This window comes from Callospermophilus lateralis, chromosome 13 (assembly GCF_048772815.1).
Source record: "Callospermophilus lateralis isolate mCalLat2 chromosome 13, mCalLat2.hap1, whole genome shotgun sequence".
Lineage (NCBI taxonomy): Eukaryota > Metazoa > Chordata > Mammalia > Rodentia > Sciuridae > Callospermophilus > Callospermophilus lateralis.
Genome location: NC_135317.1, coordinates 76,850,143 through 76,862,190, shown reverse-complemented (window position 1 = coordinate 76,862,190; position 12,048 = coordinate 76,850,143). Strand labels below are relative to the sequence as shown.

General features: G+C 39.8%; 1 protein-coding gene across 1 annotated transcript in view; it reads right to left on the bottom strand.

The window, feature by feature from the left end:
• Dstyk (dual serine/threonine and tyrosine protein kinase) overlaps window positions 1-12,048 on the bottom strand; it is a 53,339-nt gene that overhangs the window by 4,855 nt on the left and 36,436 nt on the right. The window contains exons 4-12 of the mRNA XM_076831437.1: window positions 10,357-10,589; window positions 9,869-9,952; window positions 9,015-9,191; window positions 7,945-8,074; window positions 7,210-7,366; window positions 6,425-6,557; window positions 4,282-4,395; window positions 2,378-2,492; window positions 80-214 (exon numbers count right to left, since the gene is read on the bottom strand). Of these exons, the coding sequence (XP_076687552.1) occupies window positions 80-214; window positions 2,378-2,492; window positions 4,282-4,395; window positions 6,425-6,557; window positions 7,210-7,366; window positions 7,945-8,074; window positions 9,015-9,191; window positions 9,869-9,952; window positions 10,357-10,589 (1,278 nt within the window). The remainder of the gene's footprint in view (window positions 1-79; window positions 215-2,377; window positions 2,493-4,281; window positions 4,396-6,424; window positions 6,558-7,209; window positions 7,367-7,944; window positions 8,075-9,014; window positions 9,192-9,868; window positions 9,953-10,356; window positions 10,590-12,048) is intronic.

The window sequence follows — 12,048 nt, the reverse complement described above, 5'->3', positions numbered from 1 at the left end:
TGTGGAGGAGACAGGGCCCTGCTGCAATGCCAGACTCTGCACTAAAGGAGTGAAGGCAGAGCAATGCCTTGGCTCTTACCTTTCCGCACATTGTTCCAGAGATGGTCTTTGCTAGCACACCTCTCAAATGCCTCAGGGAGCTTGACGGAGCCTGAGCAGATATACCAGAAGAGAATCCCAAAAGCGTAGACATCCACGGAATTATCATACTTTCCTACAGCAAGAAGGATAAACACTAGTGAACCAGAGAGGGAAGACGGCACATGGCTATCCACGTGTATTAGCAGGTCTTTTTATGTTGTTGTTGTTGTTGTTGTTTTTCTGGAGCTGTTAACATCCATAGTCTTTCAAAACAGCCCTGCCAGGTAGTCAGGGCATGTTTACAATATGAACACGAAGGCACAGGGAGGCCAAAGCTAGGCACTGACAGCATACCAACACTTGAACTGGATGAAGGAAAAGGGAGGAAGGCCTTTCATTTTCATGGGGTAACTACAAAATCAATCCTAATAGGTCACATCAGGGAAATATAGGTGGGTGGGTACACTGGAACTAGAACATAATAGATTCTTTTAAGTCAGGGAGGAGTCTGGAGCCAGTGGGCAGTAGATCATTTACACCTTAAAGCAGGAGGTGACGTGAAAAATATTTTAGAAAGATTATTCTGACAGAAATAGGGTAGACTATAATAGAAATAAAGGACTTTAAATATGAAGCAGTCAAAGTAGAATAATAGTGATAGGAATAGAAATATTTTTAAAAAGTCAGTTTAGGGAAAGAAAAATGATGACTACTTGGTTCAGATGTGGGTAGGACTAGAGCTGTCTACCTAACTTCTAATCCTCAGAGCATTACTTGATGAAGAGTTGAGAGAAGACTTGTGAACAAAATAAAAGAAATCCAAATACACTGCTAATTTCAGCTATTATCAATTCTAATGACTGACCTATAATTACCTTTCCATCTTCCTGATAAAGTACAACCCTTCTCTACTCACTCCCATTCAAAAATTCAGAGTCGGGCTGGGTTGTGGCTCAGTGGCAGAGTGTTTGCCTAGCATATACAAGGCGCTGGGTTGGATCCTTTCAGCACCACATAAAAATAAATAAAGGTACTGTGTCCAATTACACCTAAAAAAATATATTTAAAAAAATTCAGTCATTTTTCAGTTATTCTTCCCTGTTCATCACTCATATCAAGTAAATAACAAAAAATCTTGTCTATTCCATCCTCTGAATTGATTTCAAATCTATCTCTTTTTGCTTCAGCATTAACACCAACCTAATCCTGGAGATAACCACCACTGAACCCTCTCATTGTTTTTGGTTCTTCTCACTCAAATCCCCTCTACCAACTCCTGCTAAGCTAATCTTTCATAAGCATCTTCTTTGTATTCTCCTCTCAGGAGCTCAGCAGCTGCCCACTCCTGCACAGCAGGCCTACCTCCTCCGCCAGAATTTCAAGCTCAGTGTATTCACTTCCAACCTTGCTTGTCACTATTTCTATCTTGTCATACTTATTTCTATTATTATTTCTATTCTACAATACTCCTTAATATTTCCCCTTCTCTAGCCTCTGGAAGTTTCTCTCCTTCATGATCCATGGTTGGACTCCAGAGTCAGAAAAGACCTAGATTCAAATCCCATATCTATTACTTTCTAGCTAAATATTTTTTGGGTGAGTTAATTCATCAATCTGGATTCAACTTTGTCCAGGAAATGAACAAAAAAATACACCAACATTATCACATAATTATGAAGACTAAAGGAACAAAATGTATAAATGCCCACACTGCTTACCTCAAAGTATATACTCAAATAAATGAGTTCCCTTTCCACATACCAACATTCCAGATCTGACTCGAGTTATACCTAAAATTTCACCTCTAACACAAACCGTCAAACATTTCAACCTTCCTCTTTCCCATCGTGGAACACCAACGCTACATCATATAGCCCTTCACTTAGTAGTAAATTATATGCTGCTGGATAATGGTTCCAAATTACTTTACCTCTCTTAATATACCTCTTTGTCAATTGCAAGTTCTTTATTGATAGAAGACAACTGCTATTATATAAGAGTTATTTGATTTAGAATTTATGATCAAATAATTAAATGATTATAGCAATGATGGCATAATAACCCAGAGAGAGAGAAATCCAAAAGAATGCACTGTGACTCCCCATTTGTACTCCCCTTCCTACTTCTATACCTCTTCACTTTTCCCCTACCTGCCTGAGATTTGCCCTCCTCTGGTTTCTCCCCTGTCAGCCAGACCTGCCAGCAGTACTTGTGTATACTGCTTAATCTGATGAGTAGCTCTCAGGATTGTAGTTCTGACCCTGCCCAAATCCACTCCCTGCCCTCCAGACCTTACCTGTGAAAAGTTCTGGGGCCATATGGATGGGTGTCCCCACAATGCTGCCTGACATCATGGCCTCTGGCTTGCAGAATCCTAAATCAGTGATCTTGGCACGATTCTGCTTGTCCAGCTGCCAAGAAAGCAGGGGAAGAATTCACCTTGTCTCTGAGCTTGCAGGTAGTATTCAATTGTATATCCAAGTTCAAAATATGCACCTCAAAGTAGTGCTTAACAAAATCTGCCTCCACCTAGCCCATCTTCACACTCTCCTCCTCAGAGACTGTGAGCAACCTGATGGCAGGAACTGTTTCTTTCATGTTTGTATCCCTGGCACTTAGCATGGAGCCTGGCACCTATGAGAATCTTCATAAATCTTGAAAGAATGAATAAGTGAGGATCTATGGAAGAACAATGAGGAAAACATTTCAACTCCGGATTCTTCACCTGACCCCAGGACAGAAAGGTGAAGTCCTCTAGTCAGCCTAGAAGCTTCCTGGAATTCCTGTATTTCCTTTCCTAAAGATCCAAGAGAGAAATCCAACAGAATGCACTGTGACTCCCATTTGGGAGTGTAGCTCAGTGGCAATGCACTTGCCTAGCATGCTCAAAGCCCTGGGCAGATTCCCCAGCAACAACACGGTTGGGGGAGGTGGGGCATCAGGGGCGGGGGGGATACTTTGGCTAATGATCAACCTTCCTCTTAGATTTCACTTATATTTTTAGTAAGATTGTTCCCTTCTCTCAAACAGCTGTCATCTTTGTACATCATTGAAGTGCTACCAGAAATACCTTAATGATACTCTAAGATATTTACAAGAGGTCTATGTTGAAAGATTTTTGGAGGGCTAGGTGTGTGTATGGCTCAGTGGCAGAGCACTTGCTAATGTGCATGAGGGCCTGGGTTTAATCCAAAGCACCACAAAACAAGATTCTTTTTCAAGAGGTATATGTCTAAATTCAAAGAAAAAAAAAAAAAGTGGAATATGTCAAAAGTTCCTCTTACTTTCAATCCTGGGGATTGAATCCAGGACCTTGGAACATGCTAGGCAAGCACTCTACTACTGAGTTACACCCCAAATCTCTAGCCCAAATTATTCTTCATAATTTAGATAACAGAACCAGTGAGTTCATGACTCTCTTACCTTTTAAGCTTTATTAATTTATCTCTGCTCTCATCCAATATCACCGTAAGCAATAACAAAGGCCTATGCTCCTCAAAAATGTAAATGTCATAAAAAGCAAAATAAAGGTAGACTTTTCTAGATTAATGGAAACTAAATAAGCATGGCAACAAAATGTACTATATGATACTTGGACTAGATACTGGATCAAATAAACAAACAGATCATATTTGGAGCAATTGGATATATTAGGGGAAATTTTAACACTGTTAATACAGACTGCATGTTAAGTAACAACATTGTATTGATGGTAAATTTCTTGGGTGTGATAACATTTTAATTTTGTGTAAGACTGTCTTTTTATTGGGAGATACATGCTTCAGTATTTAGAAATGAAGTATTATCTGCAACTTACTTTCACAAAATTCTGTGAAAAAGTATGCCTGTGTGTGCATGTAAGTGTATACATATAAACAGTGATAATGTGAGTGAGCAAGGAGAAATAGAGAAGAGGAATCTGGATAAAGGATATCTAGGTCTTCACTGTACCACTCTTTTAACTTTTTCTATAAGGTTAAAAATTTTTCAACAGTGTACAGGGGGAAAAACTCTATACTACTATAAGGTAGGTCTGTACTGAAACTCCTGCCTAACCTTAAATTCCAAGAAAACCATCCATCCACTATACTATTAAGTCTACTTCTTTCCATCTGAATTTTTCTTAGGATCAAACTTACATTTTGTGCATCCTCCACCCACAGAAGCAGCGTGTCTTCTTGGGGACACAGCTCTACTTACCAGTACATTTTTCAGTTTGATATCACGATGGACGAGTCCCTGGCCATGCAGGAAGCGGATTCCCTCCACCACATCTAGTGCTATCTGCAAACGTGTCTCCAGGGCCAGTCCAGCCTTGGAGAAACAAAAGAACTTACTGTCACAAACAGGGCAACTCCTCAATCCAACTTGCTTGAACCAACTGAGACTTCATTCTTTGAGGAACTAAAAGACTGACCACATCAGGACACACAAAGACAGAAAAACGAATAGAAACAAAAGGGGAAGAGGAAAGCAGTTAGGAGAGGGAAGTGGAGGAAAAGCAAGGAAGTGCAAGTTGAAAAGAACATAAAGCCAGATAAAATCCCTTGGGGGCTGCGGTTGGGCCAGCTGAATGATGCCCAGAGGTGACAAGGAGAGGTACAACCAAATAACTAAATCCATGAACCCTGATTTTTGTTTTTGTTTGTTTGTCTGTTTTTGGTACCAGGAATTGAACCAAGGGGCACTTAACCACTGGCCACATCCCTAACCCTTTTTTATATTATATTTAGAGACAGTGTGTCACTGAGTTGCTTAAGGCCTCTCTAAGATGCTGAGGCTGGCTTTGAACTTGTGATCCTTCTGCCTCAGTCTCCCAAGCCTCTGGGATTCCAGGCACGAGCCACCATGCCTGGCCCATGAGCCCACTTTTTAAAAGTTTTTATTTGTTCTTTTTGGTTTTACATGACAGTAGAATGTAATTTGACATATCATACATACATGGAGTGTAACTTCCCATGAACATATTTCGAACATTTGAACACCTCAACTGCAGAGGTGGATTTACTTCTGCTGTTTTACAGGCCTAGTCACTGCAGATTTTGTTTAATGACTTCAAATACCACAATATTACTTTAGTTTAGGGGCTCTTGGGTTCTGGAAAATACTGTATTATTCATCCAAAAGATCAAGTGGGGCTGCTAGTCCACAGGTACAAAAGCATCAGACGTTCTGAGCTTAACTCATCTGTAATAGAGGGGATCATTGGAAGAGTCATTTTCTTCATCCAATCAATTCGTCATGACTCCCGGGAGCATTTAAGTTGTTCTCTGCCTTAGTTCTGGAAGATTCTGTGTAAACTTGTAGAAAAGGAATCTGTAAGAAGGGACTACCTAGATATTCTGATATCTGTTTTTCTCTCCTCAGCTCGAATGTAGGGAACAAACAAAAGAAACCACTTTTTTTTTTCCTTCAGCCCTGGGCTTGAACCCAGGGCCTTGTGCATGCCAGGAAAGCAATTCACCACTAAGCTACATTCCCAGTTCCAAGAAACCTCCCTTTTGGTGGTGGTTTTAGATGAGGGAAACTCATCTAAATTTCAATATCCAACTGAAAGTTTCATCTTCACTCAAATAAAATTCTTCAGTGTGGCATATCTCAATTCATAAAAAGATCATATGATTAAAAACAATTTTTTTGTAGTTGTAAATGGACAGAATGCTTTTATTTGTTTATTTTTATGTGGTACTAAGGATCAAAGGCAGTGCCTCACACATGTTAAGCAAGCACTCTGCCGCTGAGCTATAGCCCCAGCCCATGATTTCTGTTCTAAACCTTATTGGGACTTGTGTTAGAATGTGTAATCTGGAGTTTTCATTGTCTAAAACAAACTTGAATTCTACAGTGATTCTTTCTTTCCAACTGCCAAAATTTTACCCATTTTGATACGCGTGTCAAACTCAAACTCCACATTCTCACAAAATATTGACTGTGATTCCTTTGAAATTTCCTGGACGTTACATTTTTTGATATTCCCTAATGGTTCTTAATACAGTGCGTTATGCATAAATATTTATTGACTAAATAAAACTGGCTTTATCTACCAAGAACAAAAAAGAGAGAAAGGGGAACAGAGTTCCAGGAAGTTTTTCTGCTCTTCTAATTTTCATCACTACCGTAAATGACAGTATTCTGGATATAAATACTGGGACCAAAAAAAAGACTTTTTTACGTCTGAGACATTTTTAAGGATTTTGGATATAAGTGCAATAAAATCTGATAATTCCAACAATATCTTATGAAAATAGGAAGCTCTGAATAAATAGGAATGGATGAAAGGCCAATAGGGAAGTAGAGGTTCCAGTCCTCAGCTGGATCGAGATCTCTCCCTGCTTTGCCTCACCTTCAGCCCTGTGTAGAGGTCCCGGTGTAGTCGCTCCATAATGAGCAGCACAGCAATGCTGGAGCCACCTCCATAGTTGTAGTCGATGACTGAACCATGGAGATCCACCAATCGCTCATGCTTCGGCAGAGATCTGTGGGAAGAAGAGAGGTCTGGGCTACAATACTTGGGTTCTAATCTTGCATAACATGTCAAAATGTAGGAAGGAACAGCTTTAAGACCATGCTTAGTTTAGGTCCATAGGGAATGGCGCTCAGTGTAGACAGAGTGCTAACAGAATAACCTTTCCACCAAGGAAAAAGAATCATGGAATCTAAAAATCAACAAGCCTTGATGACAAAGAAAGAAAGTTAAATAAACAGCTGGGCACAGTGGCTCATGCCTGTAATCTCAGCAACTCGGGAAGCTAAGGCAGGAGGATTCCATATTCAAAGACAGCCTTAGCAACTCAGTGAGACTCTATCTCAAAAAAATTAAAAAATAAAAAGGCTGGGGATGTTAGCTCAGTGGCTAAGTGCCCCTGAGTTCAATCCCCAGTACCAAAAAAGAAAAAAAGAAAGAAAGTTAAATGGAATGAGAAATCTAAGAATTTAAACTGGCTAGAAAAGACCAAACCAAGATAGTAAAGTCCTTAAAGAGTACCTATGGCTAGGCTAGACCCACAAACATTTTGAAACCTAGGTATGGAGAAACAGGGAGCTGGAGCTTTTGGTACAACACTTATTCCCGGTTTCTGGCCTCTTCTAGGGATCTTTCCCAGAGAGATGGATGAGACTAGGACCCACCTCATGTAGTGGAACTCCAAAGCCAGATCATTCCAGTGCTTCTCATCTGGAGGGACGACCGATTTAAGGGCACAAGGGAAGTGTCCTCCCCAGTTGTCACAAAGGTATACCACACCATACTGGCCCCGGCCCAGTTCCTGTCCCAGTTTAGGTTTACCTACACGGGACAGAGACAGAGAAAAGGAAGGAGGGAACTTACTGGGAAACCTCTGTAAGATTCTTAGATGTGGGCCTGCCTAGAGGCCAGAAGTCATAATCATGCCAGGGGAAGAAATTCTAGTGTCATTCTAAAACAGTGGAAAGTAACTAAATACACTTTGGTAATGTTATTTAAGCTATATAAATAGCAGGACCTGGGCTGGGGTTGTGACTCAGTGGTAGAGCACTTGCCTAGCACCTGTGAGGCACTGGGTTCAATCCTCAGCACCACATAAAAATAAATATTAAACAAAAATAAATAGCAGGACCAAACAGACTTCAAGAATTCAAAGTTGGGCTAGGCTTGTGGCTCAGTGGTAGAGTGTTCATCTAGCATGTGTGCAGCACTGGGTTCAATCCTTAGCACCACATAAAAAAGTAAATAAGTTACAAAAAAAAATTTTTTTTTAAAGAGTGAAAATTAAGAGTGAAAAAAAAAATCAATAAGTGCTTAAGCAACTCCACAAGGATGTAGCTTGAGACATTAGGATTCTCAGAGGCCAGAAAAACAAAACAAAACAAAAAACAAGGACTAACGATGCAGTAAGACGTCTTGTAAAGAACGGCTCTCCAGAGAAAGGCGGGCCAGGCGTGGGGCATGGTCTTTCCGAACCTTCAGCCACAGATCTTCAGTTTTCTCCAGCCGGCCTGAGTGGCCAGCTTCCAGCTAGGAAGGAAACAGAGAAAAGACACATAATAAAAGACACATTAAGCCCTTAGCCTCAGCTTCCTCACATGTTATACAGGAATAATAATATCTACCTCAATGGGAAACTGTGAGAATTAAAAAGCACATTTAGCGCAATGACTGTTACAATCAGAACTTTCAATAAGCAGTAATTTTTTCTCTTGGATACACAGTCACATCTATTCACTCTCTCCACACACACATACACACATGCGCACACACAAGTTATGTCATGAAACTGAATTAGAATGGAAATTGGAAAGTCATCTCTGTCATTCATTCCTAAAAACACTATATAAACTTACAAAAAAGTTCCTATACCTCTATTTTCTTTTTTTCCTCAGTACTAGGGATTGAATCCATGGGTGTTCTACAAATGAGCTACATCCCCAGCCCTTTGTAATTTTTATTTTGAGAAAGAGTCTTGCTAACTTTCCCAGGCTGGCCTCAAATTTGCGATCCTCCTGTCTTAGCCAGAGAAGCTGGGATTACAAGTGTGTGCCATGGAACCGAGCTGTATCTTTTTTTTCCTCATTCAGTGAAATTGAGAGAAATTAACTGAACTCCCTCCATTCTCCCTAGAGTTAGAAAAATATCCACATTTAAATTTTATCGGTGAAACTTCTATAATATAGAATTATCTTTAACAAATAGAAAAATACAATGGTGATTTTTTTTTTCAAAATAATATGGACAGCAAAGAGCAAAATATTTGGGGCTGGGGTTGTGGCTCAGTGGTAGAGTGCTTGTCTAGCATGCTTGGGGCTCTGGGTCGATCCTCAGCACCACATAAATGTAAAATAGATATTGTGTCCACTTAAAACTAAAAAATAAATATTAAAAGAAGAGCAAAATATTCTTCTCTTGATGAAGCTCTCCTTTTCTTATTTTAGCTGTATCTCCTTTCCTACATACCAACCTGTCGTAAGGAGGCTGCAAAAGCCTCATGAGAACTATTGAGCCGAGTCCGGAATTGGCTGCAAATGCTCTTGGCCAACTTGGAGGCACTGAGGCTCTCAATGGCTTCCTGCGCCACCTTCCTCTTCCATTCTAGAGTGATGGCAGGTGGGCTCACCCAGGTGATACGCTGGATGATCTGCCAAGATAAGGACAGTGAGATCACTGAGGGATGGAGAAAGGAACTACTAGAAGGTCCCAATGATGCCCTTCCTTTTCTGGATTACCCACCCATTAGCAGAAGGTTCTTAAGAATAAGAGCCTCATGAAGTTCAAGGTTCCTCTCTAATTTCATCTAGCCCTATCTACCCCACAATCAGGGCTCAGCCCAGAGGAAGGTATCAAAGAACACTAAGCCAAAAAAACCAAAACAGTAGGCTGAGTCTATGAGTCTACATGCTCACAAACCCTCAATACATTATATGCAGTTTTGGGGAGTGTCCGAATCTGAAGCAGTAAATAACTACTTCATAACATATCATAACAGCACAAGAGCCAGAGTCAATTCCAGAACAGGAACTGCATTCCTTGGCCTGTGGCAACACCACCACAAATTCTGAGAAAACATTCAGTCTGAGATGGAGAGGCTTATGGCTCCATGAAATATCATTTATACCTACCACTTTTAAGAATGAAAGGGATCACTGTTAATAATTATTTAATAGGCACAAACTAGAATTCTCTCAGGCAGACCAATCAAAACACAAGGCCAACCTATCTTAAGAGGAGATCCTAGCCATGTGCTCCCTCCTAGAGTGATTAGGATCCCTGTAAGTCAATAAGGAACTGAAAACTGTCCCTCAAAGCAACGCCTACCTGCTTAATTTGCTCCCACAGCATCCTTGTAACTGAGGACCCTGAGTGAAACGTGACTTCAACATGATAGGCAGCATTTAAGATCTAAAAGAGTATACACAAAGAAAACTCAATACAGGATATTTACTTCAAGAACACAGTTCAGTCTCAAGGTTTCCAAATTTATCCCCCACCCCCACCCCACCCCCCCCCCCCGCCTCTCTCTCTCTATATATATATACACAGAATTAACTCAAGTTGATTGCATACTCTGTGACTAGTTAGGCCTTTTTACTTCCTCTTCATGTTTACTGACTATGATTTACAGCTCACCAGCACCTCCCATAGGCAGTGGTCACTGGTAGGAAAACAATAAAATTCAAACAATAGGCCTGTGGCAAAATTTTACAATAGGTAAAAATTTGAGAGGGAAAATCCTGGCTAATTTGAAGTTGGACTAGTGTGTGAATTATTCCAGGTTTTCTATTTGAACCATTTTCTTTGCATACCTGTTTGAGATAATTACTGGTGATATGAATGGAAACATCCTGTGACTTCTCCAAGCTCTGCAGACACCGTTCCAGAGTTCCAACAAAGCTCTCACGTAGGTAATCTACGGAGCTGATTAGCTTGTTAGCCACTGCCTGATTAAGCCGGGAGATGATGAGTTCCTGGATTTGTCGAATGCAGCATTTGATCTCCCTGGTGCCCACTGGTTCTCCATTCTCTGGGATGATAACATCTATGGAGGCAGAGAAATAAGCTACTTAGCTGTGAGGGAAAGGGGCAGACCTACTACATAAAGGCCTCTCCCAAGTCAGAGCCAATGAATCACAGGACAATGGCTATAAAAAGACACAACTGGTTGATGAACACTGACCCTCAGCATGATCAGGGCCACATAATGCTCAACTACTTAAGGCTACCAAGATCCTGAGAAGCAGCAATTATGTTTAAAAACAAGTCTGTTGATTTTGTTAGCTTTTATGTCAAATTTATAGGAGGGGATAAACACCATTTATTGCATGCAAACTATTTGAAAGACATAATAATAAGTATTTTAACATATGCAGTCTAATTTCATCTTCACAATAACTTTGACAGGTGGGTATTATTAGTTTTATTTTTTAGATCAGGAAACAGTCTCAGAGAGAGGACAAAGTGGGCACTGGAAAGGGGAAGGTACAGTTAGGAAGTAATTCAGCTAGCATTTGAACCCCAAGCTTATTGATTCCAAAACCTCGTGTCTGTGTAATATTTCTCAGTGGTTAATATATTAAGAGAAGAATCCAAGAGAAGGAATTTTAGTCTAATCAATTACTAAATAAAAAGTGAAACTCAACTATTGTCCCTATCATGCCACTACCTCTCAGAATTTAAAAATCTATTTTATAGGCCAGTGGACAGAAAAAAAAGAAATCAAAAAAGATCTGCTCTTAGACAGGAACTCTCAAATCTATTGGTGGAAACTTAAATTGGTACCACCTCTTCAGAAGAAATTTGGCCATATCTATCAAAATTTTAAACTAACCATGCCAAACATGGGTGGCACATGCCTTGTAATCAACCTGGGAAGGTAAGGCAAGAGGATCTCAAGTTCGAGGCCAGCCTGGGCAACTTAGTGAAAGCCCATCTCAAAACAGAAAAAAACAAAAACAAAAATAAAAATAATGCCTGGGTAGCTCAGTGGTGGAGCATTTCCCTGGTACTGGGGGGTGAAAATTACACAAACAATAAAAACCCCACATACTCTTTACTTAACTATTCTGCTGGTAGGAATTCTTTTTCCAGAAATGTATCCTTACAGATATGAAATACATTTATGGACAACGATGATTAATACAATAAAGTTTGTAACAGCAAAAAGGAAAAAAAATGGAAATAGCTTAAATATCCATCAATAAGAGAATAGTTAAATAAATTAAGATAAGTTCATTAGAAGAAGACATTTATGGGAAAAGCCCTCTAAGGTATACATTGAAAAGGTGAAATGGCAAGATACAAAAGAATATACTGAGGGGAACAGAATGCCTGGGAACAGTGCCTCTGTGTGTTTGAATTAAGTAGTATATATGTATGTTTTATCCTTTAAAAATATAAACAGTCTATAAAGTAGGTATATTATATTATCCAGAGTACATGGGTTACCTTATATATTTATTTATTTTTATTTTTTGTTTATTTGTGTTGCTAGGAATCAA